General features: G+C 39.0%; 1 protein-coding gene across 11 annotated transcripts in view; it reads right to left on the bottom strand.

Annotated features, from left to right (window-relative positions):
- Positions 1-26,834, bottom strand: part of EYA4 (EYA transcriptional coactivator and phosphatase 4) — a gene marked incomplete at both ends in the record, with an annotated part of 138,387 nt that overhangs the window by 30,292 nt on the left and 81,261 nt on the right. For 2 of the 11 annotated variants that reach the window (XM_081998272.1, XM_081998271.1), the window contains 8 exons: positions 2,888-3,068; positions 3,429-3,508; positions 4,502-4,645; positions 4,784-4,926; positions 6,853-6,919; positions 13,189-13,281; positions 18,607-18,675; positions 19,845-19,969. In XM_081998272.1, coding sequence (XP_081854398.1) covers positions 2,888-3,068; positions 3,429-3,508; positions 4,502-4,645; positions 4,784-4,926; positions 6,853-6,919; positions 13,189-13,281; positions 18,607-18,675; positions 19,845-19,969 — 902 coding nt within the window. Of the gene's footprint in view, positions 1-2,887; positions 3,069-3,428; positions 3,509-4,501; positions 4,646-4,783; positions 4,927-6,852; positions 6,920-13,188; positions 13,318-18,591; positions 18,676-19,844; positions 19,970-26,834 lie in introns of all 11 variants that reach the window. The other 9 variants (XM_081998274.1, XM_081998273.1, XM_081998276.1 and 6 more) reach the window with 7 other exon arrangements.

Below are 26,834 nucleotides of genomic sequence, written 5' to 3'. Positions count from 1 at the left end.
CCAGTAACCGAACTGGAGCTAATAACCCACGAGTGATTCACCTTGCCTAACTCTGGACATACGAAAGTGAGGTGCCTAAACGTGAAGTTTTTACCCAGGCCTATTTCCTCTGCTAGAATTTTGTCTGCCCTAGATTAAATGTACTCATGTACTCATCAAATGTACTCAGATGTACTCATCAAGTGTACTCAGATGTACTCATCTCCTGAGACCTCATCTCAGGATTCATCTGATTTATCACAATTTAAGATGAAGTGCCCTTGGAGTTACCTGCTTGTCTCACAGATACTCTGCGGTTATGGGTATATTTTGAAAAATCTGAATATAGGGCAGGCACAACACAAGCTCAGAAGAGAAGTCCCATGGGAAGGTTAAGGAGCTGAGCCTTACACAGATGTGGGATGGATGACTTCTGAGCCCCTTCATACTCTGCTTAAGGATTGACTTTTTTACATATTTTTACCAGACAGAGCAGCCAGAAGATGTCTTCAACATCGCAAAACTTTTCTTTTTGGTTCGTAATGTGTTATTGCTTGTTATGAGTAGCAGATAAAGTCTATTTCAATTTTAGTCTCATTTTCTTTACTTGTTCAATAAATAAAATTGTAACTGATATTAACTCTTGATCTGCTGGGGCTTTATTACGAAAACAAGAAATCCTGTATGTGTGGAGAGTACTAGAGGCTTTGCTTAGTTATTTGAATCAGCAGCTAGCAGAGATGGCAGAAGAGTGAAGTGCCTTGCTGTGTTTAGTCTTAGGTTTTAGCTGAAGCCTTAAGGACTGAGCAACAACGGCCTGTTAGGCAGCATGGGAACGTGGTGAGTGCTGAGGCTCTGCAGGATGACCTGCTGTATCTGAAGTGATCTCCAAGACACTGCACCTCACTGATGGAAATTTATTTCTACAGTGACACAGAAGGGCGCAGGCATGTCATGTATTCGCAAAGTGGGCGTTTCGCTCTCAGCAGAGGGTTGCATGACCAGTGCAACACTTCACAGAAATAAGGAGTGTGTGGGCAGATTTGTAAGTTCAGATGCACAACCTGCTTAACAGGAAAACAAGTTCATATCCTTAAACAATCCACAAACATGAAAAATCCTTACTGTTTCATAGATGTGAAGGCTTCAATATTTTCTCAACTTGTTCAAGCTATGTAAGATTCCTTTTCTTTGCCAATGCTATTCAATACTAAGGGAGTTTGTAATACGTGATAAATTTATACAGCTTTTCTAGGAAACACAGATACACAAGGGAGAGACAATATGGGAAACATGCATGCACACACTAATTTTAAAAATAAGCCTGAAGAAAACAGCTGGCTAGGAAAAATTTCAACTCATGCAATTAAAATTCCAATGTTTTTTCATAAATTTAAGCATCTTACATGAAGTATGAGGCCTTGCTTATACTTTTCTACACAGTATTCCCTTTCTTTGTATAAATTCATTATAATACATTCATTTTTTCTACTATACTTTTCAGTGAGGTGTTGCAGTTGTTACGATGAGAATTAGGAACATTTATGCAATGAGTTGATTTTGTGATTAAACCCCTTTTACCCCCAATTCAGAGCCTAATCCAAACCCCAATTTGTTAGTGTTTTTACAACTGCTCACAGCCTGTGGTAAGGCAAACACTACCCATGCTGCATGAGTGAAGCCAGTGTCTGAGAGCGCTGGCAATTGGTCACCTCTCCCATAGATGCTACACACAGCCTTAGTAGGCTACTTCGGTTGTGAATATATGACATAATACTGAGCTAGATATTTAAGAACTTCCTATATAATAGACACAATACAGGAAAGCGAGCATGAAAAAGCAGGCGCTGTTCACCCAGTAAGGATACCACACTCGCCTGACTGTGGCTACAAATTCCTAAACTAGCCCACCAAGACCTTCATAGCTCTGCACTACATTATGCATAATTTTAACTACGTAATTTTAACTTTTCTTTACTTTAGTCCCATTTATATTAAATGGGGGAAAATAAATCGGTGAGATGTTCAGGAACTTTCTAGCATGAGGGGAAAAAAAAAAAAAAGGAAATCCGTATTAACATTTCTGTTTGCAGAACACGTAGAATGGAGCAGGTAAATGGCTGTGAATTGGGTTATAATGATAATGGGAAAAAAATGAAGAGCTGCCATTACCAGGAGCCGTGCCCTAGGAATACGAGCGTGTAACAAAATACTGTGCTGTAGTGGATGTGCACGAGAGGGCAGAGTTGGGCAGGCAAATTGAGTCTCGGCATGTCTCCCCAGAACTTTCTTTTTGCAACTTCAACTACTTCAGTGCGATTTTAGACTGGTGCTAATAACCGATTAATCTATTCTTAGTAACCTAAATCTGTGAATTAGCAAGTACAGCTTGTATATATTTGAATAAAGCCCATGATCTTGCTAGCATGATTGGGGCATAATTAAATCAACAACAGTATCTTGTTTTAAATTCTTTACAGCAATACTTCAGAACATGTAGGTGGATACAGAAAAGATGGATACAGAAATGTTCCACTGTCAGTAATAGGAGTGCTCGCTGAATCTTTATTTTAGAATTTACTAAAGGGTTGTTACTGTACAGTTGTTTCGGTACTAACAGATCCCTGTCAGTACCGAACTACTACACAACCAGACTGGTGTAGCTTTTTTGAGGCCTGCTCCTTCCACAGTCAATGAGCTCAGTCTGCAGAGAGCTTTATTTAACTAACAAACAAACTAGACAAGTTTCCTAAACAAAAACAAAAAAAAAAAGAAAAGCTTGTTTTGTCTGGTTTGCCTGATCAAGTTTCTGAAAGGCATGAGCTTAAAATGTCAATATTCAAACAACATGGATATGGAAATCTTGTCTTTATACAAGTACAGAATAAAATACAAAAATTGTTTTCACCTGAATGTAGATCTGTACCTGGCTGACTAGTCAGGCCAGGGAGAGAGTCCTGTAACTGGTAGGTTGATGATGATGAAGTGCCATCAGCCGTGTTGTTTGAGGTCATATATGCACCATATGTTGATGCTGAGTAATATTGTGCATATTGATTTTGGCCAAAAGCTGTGTATGATGGATAATCCTGAAACAGCAAATGCAGCAGAGTTCTTAATTAAGTAGAGTAACGAGTGATTCTTCCACTAAGTATTTGTAAGCGTGCAATAATATGACTTTTGTAAGAGTTTTGGGGGTTTAGCTTAGGGGCTTCTTTAATTTAATCTAAGGATATTTACTAAAAGACTACAGGGAGGTTGCTGAAGTATTTAAGTGCCAAAAGACGCAACTAGGCTTCCACTGAGATTTTGATTGCTTTCCACAGAAAACAGCATTGAACCACAGTGAGTCTAACTCAACACAACAGATCTAAATGAAGATAACATGCTATCACTGGAGTTATATAAATCCTTTTGTAATTGACAAAGAGAGATGTTAGTGTTCATACCTGTTGTGAACTACTGAAGTTTGTAGAATTTGAAACAGAATTGTTTGCATAAATAGTGGACGATGGTGTAAAACTAGAACCTAAAATTAAAAAATACAAATTAACTGTGAGAACTTGCTTGTGAATCAAAATAAAACTCTAAATACAATATTCTCTCTTAAGATATAGACGAATCAGAAGAACAAACAACTTCAATTTTCTGCTTAAGCAACAAAACCTTGTAATGTAACTTTAAAAGAAATGAAATGCTATTTCCACATATACAGGCATACATTCCTCTTCACACCATGCAAGGGAAGGTATTGGCAGTAGGTCATTACACCAATCAAGAAAACATTTTTCAATTTATTGCAGTGTCTCATCTCTCCTCAAATATTGTTTTTCTCTTTTGCCTTCATTTCTAAGTTCTAACATTCTAGTGTTATGTTCACTTACGAAACAAAAAACTTGTCAAAGAGTGATCCAGGTGTTTTTAACGGATCTGTAATGAGGCATGTCCTTGTTTTCAACATACCAGATGATTCACATTGTAACTTGTAGTATTTAAAAGATTAACCGTTGTATAAGAAGCATAAAAATTATCCAAATAAAACAGGTTATCAATGATGTAAGGGCAATAAGTGAATTAATAATGGAATAATAAATAAAAGAATAAATATGAATTAAGGAGAAATTCTAACAAATTATGTTATCCAAAGAGAACCAAGTATCAAATTATGTCATACTCAGACACATGGAAGCAAGGAAAAGTGACTTGTGTATACTAATAAACACAAAAAATGCTTCCAGGCCTGCCGTGTGATTTCACCCCATAAAAAAATTAAGGTGCAAACAGGAACTGCATTGTGTGACCAGATCTAAATTAACAGATAACCAAAATGAACACATATATGCATATCAGTACTGGAAAAAAAAAGGTAACTTTAAATTTTCGAGGTAAAAGTAGCTGTCAGTGATAAGCATACTCGATGGAGTTCACAAAAATGAATAGAAAATATATCGTAAACATGAGGGAAAAGGTGGCAGTCAGCAGCAGAGGGATGGGATGAGCCCTGACAGTGGTGGCTACTCACCTGGCATCTGATAAGTGTAGGGTGTTTGGCCTGGCTGTGGGGTGGAAAACCCTGGGCTGTAACTGAGGCACCCGCTCTGCAGTGGTGATTGGGTCTGCGAGAGCCCACTTTCCGTCTTGATGCCTGGCAACATTACACCCAAATCTGTATAAGAAATTAATTTTCAACTGATTCTTTAAAATATTTTCTTACAGTTGGGAAAATAAAAAAGCAAGCAAAAAAATGTTCATGTCGGCATCGCTCTTACTTCTACAAAAGGTGAAGTAATAAGAGGTCCAATACCGTAAGTGGGTAAGCTGTACGGCTGTCCTGTCTGTGAGTAGGCTGTATAGACCGCCGGTTGCTGCATTCCTGAATACTGGGTTTGTCCGGCATAGGCAGACATTGTTTGAGCTGCTGGTGTAGAAAGAATGTGTGGATAGGGCCTAAATATTAGGAAAAATAGCATTACTGTGGCAACAAATACTTTGTATGTTGATTCAAGCAATAAAGTAAAGAAAAAGGTTTAAAGATGTCCAAAGGCAGTTCATTATTCTGCCAACTGTTCCTCTTACGGGATTTATTTCATCTCCCACTGAAATAAACTGAAAACCACTCTGGCTCACATTCCCCAGGGCACGGTGAATATTTTGTGCTGTCCCATCACTACAATTCCAATCTCAAGCTGCTCTGTCCAGCTCTAGATGGACTGTGCCACTGCTATAGGGCTTCATATGGATTTGACCCCTTTCAGCCACGATCAGCGTGTGTAAATCAGAAAAGCCCCCATGCTTTTTTGATCCAGTGGAGGGAAACTTGGACTAAAAGAATAAAGGAAATACAGAGGTGAGTATTAAAGCTACTACATTGTGTCCCCTGTGTTCGGTTCTGCTTCAACAGACATCTAGCCTCTGGCTTCAATGGGAGATGGATCGTGCCCATTGAGAGTAGCATGAAAAACATTGACTGCAATACTTTGGTAACCAGATGGGCTCTAAATGTTTGGAAAATATGGGCTAGGGAAATAGAATGGAAATGAAAATGGTCTTTTATTTATGAATACTGGGGTTTTATAGAGAGATTGAATAAAATCAAGTTTAAAATTTTTGCCCTCCAGAGTTGCAAAAACATACAGAGAAACATTTGTCTTGGATTGTTTTGTAAGTCAAATAAGACTTTATGGACCAAGAGTTGAATAAACACACTCTGCAGAATTACGCTAACTGAAACCTGGCCATTAAAAGCCATGACTAAATTTCAGATTCTAATTTTTTTTTTCTTTCTAATTAGTTCAGTACAGTTGGCAGCAGTTACTATCAGAAAAGGATTACTCATTAATTTAGATGCCAATAAATTATAACAGTTGATTAAAAATTCTATTAAACCTTGTAATGTATTTGGCCAAAAGTATCTGATATAGTTTGCCAAAACCTGTTTTAAGTGGAATGAAAGCTGTTCTTAGTTCAGGCAATTACTTTCTGTATCAATAAATATTGTGTATCCCGATATGAATGCAAATTTGTTAAAGAAACTTGCAAAAGCTTAATCAGCTACAGGTTCAATACTTCCTCTGTGTCAGTCACACAGGTAGCTGTATCAAATACACAGAAACAAATACATGATGTACTGAGATCAGGCACCCTTGTGCACAACACTGATCGCAGGACAAGCAAACTGATAGGCTGTGAACTGCCGCAGTTTCATATAACATCTTAGATACTTTTTCCTAAAGTTCCCACTCCTGGATTCATGTGATTGCCCAAGAGGCTGTTCTCCTCAAAAAAAAAAGTGAAAGAAATTTTCTATTCCTAACAATGCACATCGTCTTAAAAATAAAAAAACCCAAGAGATTAAAAGCTAATCCAATTTATTTGATTTTTAAGTCTTATGATACCAGAGAAGGAGGAGGAAAGGGTGGTTCATGAGTGTGGAACGTTTGAAAGCGCTTGGCCATGCTGGTGCTGGAAAGGTCTGTGGCAAGGTTACCCTTCAGTACGCGTCTTGCACGTGCAATTGTGATTTCTAAATCTCAACTGTCTTCTTCAAAATACGTCTGTATACGTTGCCAGCACTGTTAAGATGCTGATGTCTGAGCGCATAATAGTCTGATTTTTTCCTTCTGTTGTGTGCAGACATTTAAGGATATTTCTTGTGCAGCAATACCGTACTGCACAGCGCAGGATCTTACTCTGCAGCCACATGAGGAAAAAAAAGTTGGAGAGCAAGCTATAATGGAGTCAGCACTGAGGCTTAAGTATTTTCCCTTCTCTCTGTTTCTTCTGCTGATGAACACTTGTTTGCAACAAACCACAGAACTGCCTACAGCCAAGGTCAATTCCCTATAAAAGACTAGAAGCGGTGCAGACACTAACTTGGAGGGATATATCTGCGGAGAGTACTGGTGCGCTGATCTTGGGCTGTAGCCACTACTTGTTATTACTGCAAAACAGAAAACAAGAGTACGGCAGTTAGAAACATCATGAGACCAATACAGCCCAACAGTCTGAATACTAATGCAGCAACATTAGCAGAGAAGCTTAGTGAAATGGACGACTTTTCAACAAAGTAGATGTCACCTGAACTGTAACATTTTAATACAAAAAATTTAAAAATTCCCAAATTATTCATTATTGTACAGAACTCTTTAGTTGGTATGGGCATGTCATGCTTTTTCAGCTTGACTGACATATTTCTGAATGTATTGCAGAGGCATATATTTCATACATAATCTGTGATGTACACACCATAGATCTTTCAAACTTGCAAGTTTTATGAAAATTGGTGGTTAAAAAGAATCCTGTGATTTAACATATGGTATTGCATGGGATTGAAATAACATGCACGTTCTTTTAAAGTCTCACATTAACAAGATTAGTTTTAATACTGGGTAGGAAAAATATGTCTTATATGGGTGTGGTTAATTTTAGTCAGCTTAGGTGATGGAAGACACTGGATTGAAAATACCAGGAAAAAAATATTTCTTATCAACAGGTCCACTAGAACATAGACACTAACAACAATATTTTGATTTCAAAAGTAAGCATAAACAGTCCTGTCCAGTAGCCATTAAAATTGTGTATGTCTATACTATTCACAGCTGCATTATTCCAAGAAAGCTAACGGAACTATAGTCATATCCCATTAAAATTTCATTCAGAAGCGGTGCTCACACTGGATTAATTCCAAGTGTTTGGAAGTTTCTCTTTCCTTTAGCCATCTGTCTTGACTAAGACAGATGTGTTCCAAATATATATGTACTCTAAAGTGTTGAACCAATCCCTTCAGAGCAAATCTCTACTGGGCAAACATACAGAGTGTCTTTATTAGGCCATCTGCTGCTCATTCACTTTTCAAAAGATTAAAGTAGTACACAATGAAGCACTGGAATTTCTTTAGTCTAATCAATCATAGTTGTACTTCAAAGTGTACCCTCTTCCTGAGTTGTTCGTAATGGTAGTAGAAATGAACTTTTGGAATTATATAAGTGACAAATAGGCTTAGGTTCCTAACTATTTTATGAAACATGATATATTTCTACATCCAGACCTAATTAACATCTTTGAGATCTATTGCTTTGAACATATGCAGAACTTCATATTTTTAAAACTAGTTTGAACGCATTTAGAACATGTAGGAGTTGAAAGGAAAATACAGTAGAAGAAAAACAATTAGCTTCTTTTTTAAATGTGCAGTTGAGTATGGCTTTAAAACAAAGAAGAATTGGATAATAATTTTTGGAACATGTGCCACCAGATTTCATAAAATAGTTGCAGATTGAAAAGATATTGAGGGTTTGTCTGTCATGGAAATCAGCTGAATTTAATTTCGTGTGGGTATTCTTGGTTTTTTTGAGAATGTCTTTCTGTGGTTTAAGCTCAACCTACAGAATGATCCCCTAGGTGTGCATACAGCTATTCCCACAGTTAGGTGAACCTATGGCAGTATATATCAACATAAGTGGCCCACAGAGCTCTAGAGGATGCTCTTAGTTATTTATGGCCTGAAGAGTAATTAGTCTTCACTGTTGTATCCCTATGGTGATAGGGTCTTTCTAAAGACAAACAATACCTAACAGAATGACCTTGGTGATTCTCAGGGCAAGGAACTTTCGGGATACATTATCGGCTTATCGGATCTTTTTTGCCTGTACTGCTCCACTTTCTGTCTGATCATTTGCTGGATGACAGCTCACTTGATTAATCAGTTTGGTTAAAGCACATTTTCCATTCCACCACACCTGATGTAAACTACAAAAAATTAATTATTATTCATTTAAATCACTTGAGCTGTCAAGACCTAATGTTTTTCAACAAAAACTGCCCTTTCTGCTTTTTTTATTCTTTCTTCACACACCTTATTTTATAAATTCAGACAAGAAAACAAAATACTTTTGGAATGTGTCTGGTTTTAAATTTCCTTCCCCCCCTCAATTTCCCTCACGATCCTACCAGTTGTAGGGAAGAGAGAGAAAAAGAGGCAAGTACCCCCAAAGTAAATTGTGTACCGTTCAAACTAAAAAGTCTGTTCTCTTCACTCTCTCTCTGGTAGCTTGTCCCATTGATTTGTGTACTACTGTGAGATGTTTGAGAGACATGGGGTGTAAGACTGACCATAAGAGAACATTATGACTGAGTAGAGCTGGTGGACTACACCTGTATTTCATAGATCAGCTTGGTATTTCTAAGGGTCATCAGACTTACACAACTTTCACTCCTGGATAGCCTCCTAATCCTACTTCTGGGGACTGCTGGCAATGGAGGACACGGTGGAGGCAGGTGGTTATGTTTTTTATAACTGCATCACTTTATATAGCAATTATTAAGAATGGGGCTAAACACTGTTTTATGTTCCTTATATTAAAAAGAAAATCAAAACTGTTTCTTCTCTGAAAAACTAAAATATTTCTAAGACTTCAATTCTTAAATTTACCAGAGGAATGCTCTTCAAGGAAGGTGTAAGGCCCTTGATATCTCAAGTGTCACTACGGTGCTAAGGGCATATTCCAGTTCCCACTAATGTTGATTCACACAGGGAACGAGAAGCTGACAGTCAGCTCCTACCAGTCACCCTGTTAGCTCAACTGGCCAAGGTGGCTGTGGAGAATTTAAATGACCATAAACTGTTCTGATAGCATGTGTTGGGTTCAGTATATTAACACAGGCTTTAATTTTGTATTTTTTCATTACTCATCTGGAAAATTCTGTGCAAAGAGGTTAGGTTAAAAGCATCTCATTTAAATAACAAATCACAATGTCTACATACAAGGGGACCAAATGAAGGTTATACAGCAGTGGAGTTTCCTAACTTTGCCTTTATAACCTTCAGAAATTGTTTTCTATATTCTTTTTGTGTGTAATAAAAACTAAGTAAAAAGGATGATGAAAACTTCAAACGTCTCTCTCTCTGCTCCATTAAAATGATAATCAATTCTCAAATTAACTGAGTATTGTAAGGTATTTAAACACAAAAATGCATGCACTCACAGTACAGCAGCTGCAGCAAATTCAGAATTTGAAAACGCTCAGTTCAAGACTGTTCTGCTCTCCACATCCTGTGAATACCCACCCCAACGGGAGTCTGCTGCAGGATCTCAAAGCTTCAAATCGAGTATACTGATGTTAATTACCAACTGTCATTCTTTGAAGAGAAAGGAGGAGGAAGAGGGGTGTGCAACGTGACTCTCCACCCTTGCTATGAGGCACAGTTTCTCCCAGGAGCAGCTCTGCAGGACGGAGGAACTGGAACCCTGAGCGTGAGCTGCGACACTGCAGGCTGGGCAAGTCCGCTGGTGGCTGTCCCTCTAAATTCATCAGATCTACGTGCTTTATTTTTCAACTTAAACACGGCTTTGTGGGACTTGAGAGGTGAGGCTCCTTGTTTAGCATGTTCTGTTTACGCTACTTCAGCGTGATTCGAGTCTGGCACATTCAGTATGACCTTCATGTCCACGAGACTGTGAAGCCAGCAGGTCCATCTCAGAGGCACTGGTGATGCCAGGGAAGAAGCAAACCTGGGTGCTCCAGTGCAGCTTCAAAACGCTGCAGTGCTCACCCATCGAAAATTGGGGTTCATCACAGCTACCTGTGAGTCCTAATCTGTCTCTCCTGCCCTACACCTCACACAGTCTGTTTGACCATCACTTTCTGTGTTACAGCTGGCCATTAGGGACAGAGCTGGCTACCTTACACCCCACAGGGCTTGTTCAGCCTCTGCTCAGCTCCAGGACACATCATGGGTTTGGACTGTCCTTGGAGCATGGAGATCAGTTTTAATGGGTAGAACATTTGAAGGAGAGGATTTCTGCATGGCAGAGTCAGGTGGGAGTTCTCTTTTCACCCATGTCTCATTTCATAAAATATTTAATAAGATACCTAAATCCTTTCCTACTCAACAAAGGATGCCTGAGTCCTTCTGACCTATGGCTGTATAAGACAGAGTAGGTGATACCCCTGCTAGCGGCCTGTATGTCTAGGTATCCTCACACAATGAGCTCACAGGTGCTCTGAAAGCTGCAGGGAAGTACCAGCATTATCACTTTGTCACAGCTGGGAAAACACATGCATGTATTTGGCTGTGAGGAAAAATCAGTGTTCAGCATTGGGCTTTATTATATGCATTGTTTTCAATTGCAGCTGGTTTGTCTGAAGTGACATCCTTCTGCTAGTTTTTATTCTCTTTGGCAACCTGTTAAACTTCCCAAATAACCAGTTAGGTTAAAAAGTCAGAGAAATACTTTTTTGGTGGGTTTTTACTGTTCTTTAGCACTTCTGCCACAAAACTGAGACAATCAAATTGTCCCATTTGCAAGTACCAGTAAAAGGCAAGTGCGAAAGTAATGGACTGACTCTTTATGAAAGGCTCAGTGTGTTATCAAGGCAGCTCTATGTCTCGCTCTGATGATGAAGGCTGCACATCACCCAGACAGGCAGACTATTGATTTCCCACTGTGAATGACCGTGCTCATTTCATACTTGAGTTTGTGGCCTAAACTGAGAATCAGCTCATATTTCTTTTGAATATGCAGGTGGCTGGCAGACAAAAATGATTGTGTAAGGCTCAAATTCCTGCCTTTTTTGGAGGCACCAATTGTTTCCAAATCTCCAAAATATAGAGATCTCAACACTTCTTTTGAAGTGAGTGGAAGCTAACGGGTGAGTGGCACCTGGGGAAATCAAGCTGTTACTTAGCTATCTAAACCTGAACTGGAGGCTGCAATTTTTGGCACCCTTTCATGAAAACGTTGCTTTAGCCATGTTTTACACATGCAATCCAACTCAGATGTCTTAAATACATGGCAGAAGCTGATAAAATTTCACCAACAATGAAAAAATCATATATATGGTTGTACATTTTATAATCTATCATCATTGCTAATAAAGTTTTGGGATAGAGTAACAATAGAGTGAAAAAGAAAAGCTAATTTTTAGCCAAGACTACTACTTCTTTTTAATGAAACTTGTTGGACTTTAAGTTGATGGGATTCCTTTCAGTATAAAGAGGACGATGTTTTCATTTTTGCTTAATCAATCAGAAATAGTATACACTTGCTTCATATCTCACAAAAGACCTTTTCTTCAGGCACTAAATTTGTTACAAATACTTGTCTGGGTAACCAACTTCAGAGTATATCTGCACTTACTGATGCCTAGAAAAAATTTCCAGAAACCTACACTCAATTTTTAAAATATTTTCATTACACAGAAACATTGTGATTTCCAAAATATTTTAAATACAGCTTGACTACCTAAAACTACCAAAGTAGTAGTGGTATCAGCATAGAGTGGCAGTTCCTAGCTTCAGTGAAATTTCAGTCAGGCCATCACTGAACTGGTATTTTCAGATGTAAAATTTATTCTCCCCCCTCTCCTCGTTAATATTACTATCAGCAGGATTCAGCTTAATGATTACAAGGCAAATTGTATGTACTTTTTCACAGTATATCACTTTTTAATAATTTACAGGAATCTACTTAAAAATTGCTGCTTGTTTAATTTTCTTTTATGAAGAAGTAACTGCAACATGATTATTTAAACTAAAATCACAGAATCATAGAATCTTTGGGTTGGAAGGGACCTTTAAAGGCCATCTAGTCCAACCCCCCTGCAATGAGCAGGGACATCTGCAACTAGATCAGGGTGCTCAGAGCCCCGTCCAGCCTGACCTGGAAGGTTTCCAGGGATGGGGCATCTACCACCTCTCTGGGCAACCTGTGCCAGGGTTTCACCACCCTCACTGTTAAAGTAAAATATAGACTTCAATTCCATGGAAAGAAAGCAGCTTAGGGCAATCTGGACAGTGTTTAAACTAACACACTGCTCATAGGAATAAAAAGATTAGTGCTGAAATATAAACCATAAACTTTTAAATTTTAGAAATTAGAATGTCTGTTACAAATACAGCCCATTTTTTTCTTCCTAAGATCGTACAAAACTAACACCAAGAAAAATCTACAGCACAATAATCACATTTTTACTATAAGATTTTTGCATACAGTTATGGTCTTAGTCATCTAAAGTTTCTTTAAGATCAGACCTCATGAAAATTGCAAATCTATGAAAATAAAAACCCTATTATTATCTGATATTAAAATGTTACTTTATTGCAGTTTTTACAAGATTGCTTCCATGCAGTGAAATGTTCATTAGTGAAGGTTATCAAATGCTGTATTAATGCGCATCTAACAATACGTGATCTTATTATTGCTTTACCTGACCCAGTAAAAGTGTCAAGCGATCCATCTCCAGTTGTTGTTGTTGTTTCACTGCTGTTCATGGGTTCTGTTTTAACTGCAAGAAGAGACACTACATAGAAGAATAAGTAGACATGAGATTTTACTTCTAAATTTTTACTGGAGTCCTCATGCCAGTCTCACTAGTGGTAGTCCAGCTAGAACAAGCATGCGGTGCAACAGCTTCGACCTTTGCCTACCACCATATTGAGACAATCTACACTTGCTCCGTCTGGAGTGGCCATGCATCCACCTAGCTTTTTATCTGTGCATTCGCCTATCGCTTGGTCTTAGCAACTGGAATATCTTCTGGGGAGATTTCAATCTAAATCTAATTGATTCTAACAATTCCCTAAGAGTAGCAGAGAGGAAGGAAACATTAACTGTCAAGGGATGTAGCACGTAACAAAAATAGTTTTGCCTGACAAGTGAAACAATAATAATATGGTTTCATGCTCATATGGAAGCAAATTACTTTCATGGTGTCAGCATTCTGCCTTTCCCCTTCCCCTTTTACAGAGTCTGTGGGGGGCTTTTTGAGATAGGTCACCAGCAAGCGATTTTCCATAAATAAAGAGAGAAGTTTAAAAGAAAAAAAAGCAATAGGAGTAGGACACAAATGACAGCCACGACAAGTCAGCTTCCAACTCAGAGGTTACCAAACATTTGGGTCCACTCTGATCTCAAATGATTCCTTATGGATCATCATGCACTCTTACCATCCAAGCTGTAACTGAGAGCACTATAGAGGCAATCTAGATTTTATGGTTTAATATGTTGCCTGAACAGTCCATCTGCCATGGACTTTTGTATTGGAGTTTGGGAACTACCCATCTAATCGATGTGGTAAGAAAGAGTGGTGCAGAATACGCTGCAGCTTTTATTAGAAGTTTGACGGGCAAAGGCAGAAGCCATCGACAACTGCTCTGTGCAGGTCAGTTAGGTGCGTGTGAGAGCGCTTATCACGTCTGTATCAGCAACCTGCTTATACATACCACAGGACCGGCTGCTGCGCAGGGGCGCAGAGCGAAGCGGCCGTGAGGACCTGCATGGGCCACTACCGCGGTCATACGCCAGGTATCGAAATTCCAAGGGTGCAGTCTGGGATTTGTGGAGAAGCCTTTGCTGTGACAGCCCCCCCAGCAGGTCTAGCATACGCCAAGCAAAGGCATCTTCTGCCCAGCTAGTTACCTGATGCCTCTGAGGGACATCAGCTGAGCTGACCAAAGCCCTCGTCCGTCAACATCACTGCATTCACACGCAATAGCAAGGAGAAGGGGAAAATTTCATGGTCTGAGCTGGCAGTGTATTTACAAACTATGGCTCAGATTCAAGTCACCTAGCTTAGGCGTATAAAAGGTGCGTACTAATCTCCCTTTATGTTCAGTCGAGAAAGAGAGGTACTTCCAGAGGGTGATTCAGCCCAAGTACAGCCTGAGCTGCCCTCCAGTTCACCATCCCTCTTATGCTCTGTAGAGGAAAAGGCAGTGGATGAGCTAAATAAGGGATTTGGTTTGCTCACGGGACGAATGTCCAGAACAACACCTACAGAACTGGGAACTGCCCGGCTACCAACCCGGCCGGCCGTGACGGGCTCTGCGTGAGTTACCTCTCCTACAATATGACACCCCATTTCCAGCCACGCTGCCTAACGGGTCCTACTTCAGTACGTCACGCGGGAAGCTGCAGATGTCTACAACTGCACAAGTGACCTACGCCCAATTCACGGGGACTCCTGTTTAGATCAAGCAGGGAACCGCTGAGAGATCGGGATGATCGTCTCTGTGACCGGGAGAGTGCCCCGCTGTGCCGCCGGTGCCCCAGTGCTAATCAAACCAAGTAGCACCTTCTTGCACAAGTTGTACAGTTGTATCTTTCCATTTACTGTGCGAGATTAAAAAAAAAAGTGAATGTGTGTCTTTTAAATGTAACGTTCTTTAAAATGTAACCTTCTTTTCATTACCCTTTCTCTTTAATAAAACTGCCACACCCATCTCCCTGCAAGCAGCAGGATATTAATCCAATATGAAATAATCAGGGGACAATTTTAGGCACATTTTTCCAAGCTGTCATGTACTCCTTGTCATTTTCCCGTCTATTATCTTCTGATCTAAAAAAAAAAAAAGCTGTGACAAAAATGTCACAAAATGAACAAAGTCATTCATAACCAACCATTCCCATTGCTCTATGTATTTCATAAGATCAGTAAAGTTTACATCAAGACAAAGCTTAAGGGTCATTTGTCACAAAATAATTGCCACTGAACCTCAGGCCTCTCAGTCATGTGGAACCTGCATTGTTGCCTGAAGCATGAAAAGTTAACTACATTAATTTGTTTTCCGATTACTATATACAGGTGTCTGCATGTACTGCAGTAAAAGAATGAAAAATCATACTAAGTTGAAAAGATCTGTATTTTCCCCTCTGAAGATCTTTGGTCATATTTTACTTTATAAGCTGCATGTCTCTTTTACCTACATGAAAAAACCTACTTTTTAGTACCCTTTTCTGTTTCTGTTCAAGATGGCATTCCACTATTGCCCATACTGAGCTACAGACCTATGTTCAGTATTGCATCCAGAAAGACACTCCAGTATGTGCCTAACTGTTGTATTTAACAATCCTTCAGCAGCGAATTGAAAGGTTTACGTTAGAGTTGTGTCTAATTCTGGTTAATGCCAGCTGCAGTGCACTTCCATAGTCACCATTTTTTTCTCTCAGAAAAGGTTCTAAACCAAAAGGAACTCTCTCATGTACTCAACTTGAGGAAAAACATCATATTGGCACTGTGTTTTGTTGAAAAATACATGTAGAAAGTATTTTTATATGTGCTTAATTTTAAACAGTTCTACTTTGTTACATTCAGATTTTATGACAGTAAGGAATTGATCAAGATCTTTCCTCAGTGTAGCTAGACATTTGGACTATTACCTTTCTTTCCTTTCTTTGTTTATGTTGCATGTCATTAAACAAAGAGGGGAAAAAGCACAAAGCTAACAAAAAAAAAAGAATTCTAACATAAGATCAAAAACCCAGGGATATTTAAAGCTGAAATCAAAATAGAAGCTGACACCAATTGAAAACACAGAATCATCCCTGTGTTTCCCACATGCAAGATAAAGCGTGGTTCTGATACTACTATGGCAACTGCTGTAGACATAATGCAGAAAAAGGAGTTTGAACCAGCATTTTGGCTGAATACATTAAAGACTACACATTCACTATTCTATTTTTTAAAGTGTGGCTTAGTTTTGGTTGTTTTTTTTAAACATATGGTAAAAAAGAGTAAAAATAAAACAAAAAGCAATCTCAAGCTGGAAAGACATTTGAGTGTTGCTAACAGTAAAGACTGCGCATTCTAACAGAGTAGAGCTACCACGACGGTCAAGGGCTGGGGCATATGATGTGCAAGGACAGACAGAAGAAGCTGGGCTAGACAGCCCAGTTCTGTCCTAGGAAGAGAAGGCTGATGGGAGAGCTAATTGCTGCCTGCAGGTATCTAATGGGAAGGTGCAAAGATGACAGAGAAAAAAGGCCCACTCTTCTCAAAAGGTCCCCTGTGAAATGACAGGAGGCAATAGACACAAGCTGCAGCAAGGGAAAAATCCAATTAGATTTTCCAATTAGAAAACTCTTCGCCATGAGAGGAGTTAGGCCCTGGGACGGATGCCCAGAGAGGCTGTGGCAGCTCCACATTGGAGATATTCAACACTCAGCTAGACGCTGCCTTGAGTGATATGATCTAACAGCAAAGCTGGCGTTGCTCTGCGCAAGGGTTGGCCTTCCTTGGGATCCCTTCCAAACTTCATTATCCTAAGATAAACTCAGAATACAGCTCCCAACAGGCAACAGCTTCTACAATATAACTTCTTGATGAAAGGACTTAGCAGACCAACATGGCTACTACTCTGCCAACCTCTTTTTTTGCTAAAGAACCTCTCTACATTAAGGGCTGGAAATGAACACGGAGTTTTAGGGGCAAGAGATGCTACCACTATGCAAAGCAGGTCAAGCAAGTGCAATAGCTATTAGAGCAAACAGGTCTAACTAAAAGCTCATGCAAAACAGTAAACCACACAGGTTGTCATAGGAATGATTTTCCTCTTTCTTTTAGCAAGCCCTAAGGGTTTACCTAGGAATATACTCAACTAGAAGCACAGATCTAAACATTCTGCTGCCTACGGGAAATCAGATTTAATGCAAGTAATGCAAGGCCTTTCACATCACATTTCCTCACTACTGATAACTAGTACTTAAATTACTACCTCCTACGTCTGAACATGCTGAACAGCTAACTGAGGTAACAGACTGTGCTGGTTTTGGCTGGGATAGAGTTAATTTTCTTCAACCCATGAGTTTTCTCACTTTTACCCTTCCAATTCTCTCCCCCATCCCAAGCAGGAGGAGTGATCTAGCAGCTGTGTGGTGCCTAGCTGCTGGCTGGGGTTAAACCATGACACAGACTTATTTAGCTCAGTTCTTCCTTAAACTTAATTATAACTGAGCAGGAGCATTCACATGGGATAAGTTATTCTAGCGCAAGCAATCTTTTGTGCTCAAGACTGAACTTTTATTGGGGTAAGTTCTCTCTGGATACGTGGCTTACAAAGGACAAGCTGATTCTGAGGGTTTTTTTAAAAGGAAACTTTTTGAGATTGTCCAAACTTTAGTCCAAACTTTAGTCCAAACCTGTACAGCTTACGCACCTGTGTAATGGCTTGTAGAGAGTCATGGTGACGCATGTTTACACATATGATTAATCTCATACATACTGCCAGTGTCACATATATAGTTATTATTAATCATTATAACTGATAACAATTAACATATGAGAGGAAAAACATAAATGAAAACAACAGCTTGGAAAATTTGGCCAAATGTTTGTAAAGCGGCAAGTTACACGTAGTAGCACACTAGACATAAGCTTTAATCAATAATGAAAGTAGTAGTAGGACTAGTAACAATAATGTCAACCTTGATTTGTGCAATGTTTTACTTAAAAACAAAAGAAAAATAAATGGGCATTCTGTGGAAAACCCATTGGTCTGACTTCCAGCAATGCTGACTACCGGCATTTCCCAGCAATGTTCATCACCACAGGGCTCTCCCAGTCTCTCACAGCCTGTGGACAGTTAAGCTAATTTTAAGTGGGTTAAATTCTCCTTGCTCATAAAATGACTTGCAAAGTATGGCAAGATAACTTTATTGCAACTTCCTACCAGTTTTCTGGCTGTGGGGAAGGCCTCTGAGAAGAGGTGGAAAAAAAGGTGGCAGAAAAAAACGCTGTGAAAATGTTCAGCCCGCCTAACAGAAGAACAGAGCAAACCAAGAGAGATGTTACACAGCAGTCACGGAGACACACCGCCACACGCATGCACTGTACCAGGGTCTCTCATACTTGTTGCAGAAGAGGGGGTACTGCAACTCAGCAACCAGTCTGCAGTATTTAACACAGTCATGTTGTCTCCTGAGAACAGGAATGGTATAATGGTTCATTCTCCCAAGGTCTCTTCAGTGTACATGAACAGTCTTCAATGCAAGGAAGTGTTTTTGCACTTTGAGCCAAGTCTTTTAACTGCACTGTATTGTTTTTATGAGTATTATTTTAAATGGTTTATTTTTGCAAGTGTCATATAAAGGCATCTAGTTATTAGTGTGCTTTAATGGTATGCTTGAAGTTTTCCCTTCTCTTTATACCAGAATAAGGATTCTATTTAAAAATATAAATAGGTTGAACCTTAACAATTCAGTCCTCCTCTGCAGAGCTCGGTTACCCTCACATGCACATACACTTTTTATTGACATTGACAGATTTTTTTTTTTAAAACAGGGATAAGTGAATAAAATGCTTTACATTGTGGCCAGAAAGAACAAAGTAAAAAAATTTTCTTGGTGCCAACTGTTAAAATAGACAGCAACGTATAAACTCCAAAAAAGAGGGCTGGCGCTCTAGCTTGACTAGGATGCGCGGTGCCACTCTCATGGACACTAATGGGAACAGGACTCCATCTCAGAACGTGGTACCCGCCTCTCACTGCTCCAGCTCAGCTCTGCCAAAGCCTGTTGTCTGAAAGCACCGGGACATCTGTGTGGCAGCTGCATGGCACTGCTGTCCCTTCAGTAACAGGTGCAGCAGCAATGGCCAGTAAGTTCGGAGGAAAATTTAAAATCTCTTTATGACAAACTTTCATTACCTCCCAAGAAATGGAATTAGCATGTTCATCATGTAAAAAAATTACCTGAGCCTAATTTTGATGCACTTCTTTTGACAGAGCTTTTAAATTAACCTAAATAGGTGTAGCTCAGGGTACAAGAGTACTCAGCAATGAAGTATGATGCAGAAAATACAATCTATTTCAAGTTACCAACAGATACAACCAAACCTTTAATACTTCGTTCAAATCAACCATTCCAAGATTTTCCTTTTTTCACCTTTGCGCAGTTCTGCCAATTACTTCAATTGGTGCAAATCGAAGAAGTGCTGTTCGAATTAGTAGATTTACACTGGTATGACTGCCATATTTTCACAATTCTTGCTGGGTTTATAAATGGTTTATGGTCATCCTTGAAAATATGTTAAAAAATTACTAAAAACTAGCCCAAACTTTCTATGTGCCAGCAGTGTCTTATACTTACCTCCTGTTCCATTTGTTGTAACTGATGTGCTACTGAGATTAGGTTTATCCAGTTTGGAACCACCCGGTGCATCACTACTTCCAACCAGATTATGAGGACTGGCTAGTTCTTGCATTTCCATAGACCTGTTAAAGAAGGTGACAGCATTTAAATGCACTGTGATACTATCTATAATAATCTGCTTTTTCTATAACAACTTTTTTTACATGGAGAGTTTGTAATGCAGCCAGATTAACAAATTAACAATAAAGGTTCCTTTAAGGTTATCTTTGCTTTTTACCAAACCTAAGAAATTAGTGAATAATTTGATGTGAACAGCAACAAGGCCAGTATCTTTCACTTTTCCTTTAGGTATTATGAAGTAAATGACACAGGCTTACGAAACTACTCAAACAGCTTGTAAAAGACGGGCATGGGGGGTGCACAGATGGAGGGATAAATGGAAAAATGCATGTATATAGGCATTTATTAGAAGAAAACAGAGAAATAAAGTGAAAAGTCAGTCATTACACAAAAAGTCAGCATGGGAACTTCTGCCTCCCATTACCTGTATTCCAACCACCAGCAGTCACTGCATCCACACTAAATCATAGGAACAGACCATACAGGTGAATGAACAGAACTTTTATGTACATCTGGAAGGTTCTTCACTCTTACAAATGCATGTATTCTTACTAGCTCACTTGGTGTTTTTTTTTCTTCTGAGCAATTTCTAGGAAACTTGCAAAATTTCAAGCGGATTTAGACTGCTATGGATTTCAGTATCACAGTTATACTGGGAGACTGTGGACGGCTGTCATCCAGTGACAACATTATCTGCCTTTCTCGGACAAAGCAGACAAGGAGCACTTCTTGCTAGACTGCTAATTGCAATCCAATTTGCAGTGTGTGCTCACCTTTTCCTTGCTTCATTTATAAATTAATTACACAGATTTTTTTCCCCAAAGAAACATTTTTGCATATAAGCAAAGTTTCCAGCCCATCTATGACAGGAAAACTGTTCACCATATGTATACTACAAAGGCCAACAGAAAGTTTGTCTTACAGAGCTGTAAAAGCCCAATGACATTGTAGAAGACTGAAATGGCTAGGAAAGAGATGAACAATTGTGATAGTTCAGCGAGAATAATCGCTCTTATATATTCGTATTCTGACCAGGAAAATCAGTGGTAAATTGTTAAGGCAACACACAGCATCTTAAGTATTTATTGCAAGTTTCACTTTGAAATTGCCTACCTTCTGTGCTCCACACGTCCTCCTCTAAGGAAAAAAAAACCAACACAAAACAAAACCCCACCATATTTCCATCAAATATGGGTCTGCTGTCTGAATCTATTTTTTTCTCCAATATAAGGAAAAAAAAAAAAACCCCAGAACAAAAACATCTCACATTTTGTGCTCTTAATTCTGTTGATCTCCTGGATGCTTTAGCTTGCCTCTCATTGCATTCATTTAACCCAAGACGCAGCTTCAGAGCTTTCATGTCATGAATATGTTCCACGAAATGTAGGAAGTACTACATCTCAGCCGGGAAAATGCACCAAGGCCTCACCCAAAGGCACATGAAGCAAAGAATCTTATTTACTCCCGTAAATGCTCAAATCGAACCTGAGATGCACCGGTACTCCACCGGCCGGGCAGCCTCCGCAGCAGCAGTCTGGATGAGCAGAGGAAAACTGATACTGCAGAAGGCCAAGCATCAGCAGGTAAGAATTTTATAGCCATATTCGAGGAAATACAAAGGCATAAACTGAGATTTGAACTGCCTTGACCCGGATTTCTTCATCTAATTGTATATACAATCCCACGCATCTGTCAGCAGCGCATTATATTGACTGTCTACTGGAAATGTGATCAGTGTTAGATGAAATAAAATGAACTCAAGTGGTTTACTAGTCTGTCAGTTTTTGTTTAGTAGTTTCTGTACTAGGATAGCAGTTAAAGGTTAAAAAAAGTCTGTGAGTTTCCATCTCGTACGTATTTAAGGGAGCAGGAGAATGCTACGCAAAATAAACGACGTGTGTTTCGTTGCACACGCAGCGTAATGCTCCCCACGTGTTCGCGCAGCAGTTTAAGTGTCACGATTTCCTGTTCGAGGATGATCAGCCCAGAGGTACCTAACGGGCAGCTCTAGCTCAGAAAGTCTGCGTGCTCTTTTTTCTTGTTTAGCATAAATATTACCACAGCTTCTTTTCAGACAGGCCTATACCATGGCCACAGATGTAACTGCTGCAGCAGCATTTCGTAAGCAAAATCACTGATTTACCTAGCTAGTGCGTTTAAGAAGCGTCCATCTCAAGCACCTTTCACACGCAAGTGAATCAGATTTTCTTAATCAGAAGACTAAATCCAGCGATTTTTATTTGCTTGGCAGAGAATCTGAACAGTCGGAATAAAGAATAATCTAAATAATAAGGAACAATAAGGAATAATCTAAACAAAAGGAATATTTTTTGTTCCATACCAGTATGAAACCTTTTGTGCCTTACAGTTGTTTTCTACAGCAAATGGCATCCCGGTCCACAGACACGGCAAGTTAATTAATTAACGCTTTTTAAAAAGTAGTACATTTACAAATAGGCATTTTCTCTTGGTGAGTAAAGGGCATCTTGCACTTACTGGTAGTTTATTAAGGATAAAAAGGATATCCAAACCAATAAAAAGTTTCACAAAACCATGTGTATACATTATACTTATCCTGGGTGCTCTACCCTGTGTAAACAAGTAAGGGGATTACTTTAATATATCCCTATGTGATTTACTTACTCACTTGCACATGTTACTTTCTGCATAACAGATGTCATTCAATTCACCTTTCTGGATGCATTTGGTTTACCTTTAGCCTAAAAATTTCTTGGGAAGATGTAACAGACCTACTAAAATCTTACAGTTCCAGTGAATGGAGAATTCAGGAAAAATGCTTAATAAAATGGATGAAATAATTCCCAACATCTTGAATTAATTTTGTTCAACTAAATGTTTATCAGAGTCCTGCTTTCACTGACTTAATCAGAAGCAGGTTGGGGTTCAATATGTGTTTTCCTGCACTAAAAAATGTAAAAAAGAGTGATCTCCGAAGGACCAATTAATACTTCTAAGTTTTTGCAGTTATTTATGAAAGACTGTTTTCTAGTAAATGCAGTGTGTTTCAATTTAGACAGAATAAAGCCTATTGTTAAAGCTGTTTAAAAAACTGCATCATACAACTTTATTTTCCATTTTTTTGTTTCTCTGCCAGGTACGTAACTGTTTGAGCTTTAGTTTTCCCCCTCTTGCATTGTCTCAGACTACTTTTTAATTAAGTAAAATGCTAAATTACATCGAAAGATAAATTTTGAGAGGAAATGGATTACTTGGTAAGAAGATGTTATAATTTTCTCTCGACCTTTTGTTTGAAGAACATTAGCATGATTCCAAGCTCCTGAGCGAAAACCTGAAATCTGGCGAGATGAATTTGTCCTTTATTCTGCTTTGGCTACGTTTTAAGTCTTTGAAAATCGGTATTTGCCCTTGCTTAGGGGATGATTTTAGAGGCTTACTGGAAAAGCCCCTAAAACATCCTGTTTGCACAGAACAGCATCGCAGATCCTCGTGGGCTTCAACTCCAACCTGGACGTGGACAACCCCAGCAAATTGAAGCGGGTTTGTATCGAAAAGACGGCTGTGTGTGAGTCCTGGTCTTCCCACATTTTGTTCCCTGGCCTGAAGTGACATCTTCTCAAGGGTTAACCTACATTCAGAAGCGGGTTAAGGAACAGCATCCAAAGTGAGAAATACTTCCCCCCGTTACCCAAGGGCAACCAAACAGAACTTGTGATGCACCCCAAACCACTGGGGCACACAGCCCAGCATCATAACCCATCCTTGCACGAGGAAGGTTTAAGTATGCCCAATTTGACCGCTGCATCACTGTATTTCTGTAGAGCTTTCGCTTGTATTATTTTAAAGGTAAAAAGCTCAAGCCTTGGTTCTAGGCTTGTGTTTTTAAAATTCCTGCGTTTTTTTTCTTTCATTACAATCACATACCCATTTGTTCACTGCTTTTCTTCAGCAGAATTAAAATCTAGCTCCAGAAAAAATCTGAGTTATTATAACTTAGTTTTCAATTCGCATTTTGAATTAAAATACTATAAATGTGGACTAAGAGGTAGGTTCTTCCACAACTCAAAACTCTATTGATTATTCATGAATTCTAGAAGTAGACCATATTTAGATATGCTACATAATCTACTTTTACTATATTTCAACCTTTTTTACTAAAAAGTTTGAAAGTATGAAATCATTTATCTGAGAGTTCTAAAAGAAAAAATATTCTAACGTGAAAACAAGGTACTTAAAATCCTAGTCTAAACAGAGTATTTTACAAAAACTAATTCCTCATTGTGCAGCATTTGCAGCAAATCTAATTCAAAAGGGAACTGAAAGGACTGACTAAAGGCTATTTAAAATGGAATAATTTCATTTAGTTTATAAATTAATCAGAACAAAATTATTTAAAAGGATATTAAGGGATTTTTCTTTTTAAAATTCTTTAAAAGGAAATTCTCTACATCATTTTCTCTAGCAGAATCTTCACTAAACTTCACTGTGGCAAAAAATCCACATTATCTAGGGGATTTTTTTTTGTTAGTTTTCCCCTGCTTTTCTTACATCTCTCCTGTTGTAACCCCAGTTCTTACATATCCCAAACTTTCTCACAGAAACCTGGAGCCTTGTCCAATTAAGATGCCAGCTACCTCGGAACTTCTGAAATTAAAAAACCAGGAACTTCTCTTTATTTAAAATTAACGTTTAGAGCAATATGAAAGTTGGGTAACAGATCTGTTCAGACTCAGCTAAATCTGTTTCCTACTGCTGTCAGCTCAGTTCTCTGACCAACTACACAGTTTTGCAGAAAAGTGGGGTGGGGATTTTTTTCCATTTCCCACAGAAATTTTTTTAGCCAGATCTTTCAGCCATGTCCTGGACATGACTATTGAGCCTAGCTCTCTTCCATATGCAGTCTGAACTAGCTCATACAAGCCTTTCACTCCGACATAAAAATTAGAATAGATCCACATACACAAATGTTATTACTCCAATAAAATATACATAAAAGCTGCAACAAAGTTTTAAAAAATCATATTTATAGAGGTTTTTTTCTAGCTTTTTTTATAAAGCTGTATTTTACACATTACATTTACAGTTAGGCCAGGAATTTTTCATGTTTACTTGCACTTACACAAACCATAAGTAATGCAATTAAAAAGAAGTTACACCAACCCTTTAACAGTCCTCACAGACCACAGCGGGCAGTAAGGAGGAAGGAGGAGAGAGGGATTCTGGATGATGGACCAGTTTCAAGGGAATACACACATGCATACAAATACTCACACACTAACACACAGCTACATGAAAACTTTTAATAATCCTTTGGTGCTAAATATCCACATACAGTTGTGTATAAATAAACAATGAAAAACTTTCCACAGTTTTCCTAGAACTTCCGCCAAAGACTTCCACAAACAGTGTAACACAACAGACAGCCTGAGAACACTCCTCAAACGAGTAACATTTCCAATCATTACGCTCACCCTAAAATACAGGTTAATAATGTTTTCTGTTCCAGGTGCTTTTACGCTGCGTACAGCAGCCTTTGTCATTTTTTGACACTGTGAAAGGTAATGAAGAAACAGCGAAACCGATGAGAGAAATGTGCTCCATGGAGAGGACTGCCCCTCTTGTTTTCTCAGGCTCATCAATCCCTCCTGTTTATCTTCTCAAGCTTAATAGATGGCAAAAATAGCAGATTTTTTGCTATTCTAGGCACAATCTTGCAAAAGCATGCCCCTCCACCATGGGAATTCTGGGTGCTTGCCAGAGAGTTAAAAACAAATAATACTGCTGGACACTAGCAAGACCTCCTTTCCGCTCTCCTTGAGGCCTCGTTTCTTAACTTGTAAAGTGATCTGATACAGTGCTAAGAAGCAGTAAAAAATGTCATGTTATAGGGATAAACCCAGCAAATGCTCTTCAGAGTTTTATTTTATCACTTTATTTTTAACAATCCAGAAAACAAGTGCTAAACTTTTTGCAACCGTTTGGGGATGGAAGGTGGATTCTAGCTGGATAATTTCTGTTTCTCATGGGTTTGTAAGTAGGGTGTCAACTTTCATATTAAAAAAGTAAGAGAACAAAGCAAAACTAATGCCACATTGATATTCCAAGAAAACACTTCTCCTCTGTCAATCTACAACCAATGATGTCAGACAGAGGGTATCAAAGGGAGGGAACCTTAGTGAAACAAAGAATTAAAACATTAGAACTTTTCTAATTTTTTTAAAAATACCACATAGGTAATACCTAATAAAAATATCATGAGGTTCAGCTTTGTAGAACTTTAAGTGTACAATAAGGACTGTAGTAGACTCCTCCTGAACATGGATGATTCGTTACAAGCTTGAATATCACCATGCAGCTTCCCAGCGCACGAGTTCACAGGGAAATCGCCTCTACCCAGGGACTGCAATAACTGCACTGTGGAGAGGATCCTTCCAGTACAAAGCGACAATAATTTGAGGAAACCTCAAAACTGCCTGATTTTGTTTAATAGCCTTTTCGATCTCAACAGTACTGCTTATCTTGCAGAGGATGGGACTCCTTAGGTGATCCTCGGGGGCATAAAGTGGCACTGGTTGTGATTGTATCTCAGTTTTGCTTTCATGCCTATTGTCTTTCTCTCGGTTATTCAAGCTCTGATTCCAGGAGGAAAAAACCCTCATGCAGACAGTATTACTTTACAGGAGCTGCCTGACAGGCAGCCAGTGTCGGTGCTTGGGATGCACTCGGTGCAGAGGGCTCAGCTGAGAACGCCAGCAAACAGGTTCGGTGACAAAGGCCAGCATTGTAGCCTGCCTCCTCCTGCCATCCACAGCTAGAGAAAAGGGATGTTTCTTTTATCAGCACCACAGCTTCTTGCCAGCCCCCCCTTCCCATTTCCCCAGTGAAACT

This window comes from Phaethon aethereus (genome assembly GCF_964289735.1).
Source record: "Phaethon aethereus genome assembly, chromosome: 3".
Classification (NCBI taxonomy): domain Eukaryota; kingdom Metazoa; phylum Chordata; class Aves; order Phaethontiformes; family Phaethontidae; genus Phaethon; species Phaethon aethereus.
The sequence above is the reverse complement of the archived record's forward strand: the minus strand, read 5'-3'. Positions and strand labels throughout refer to the sequence as shown.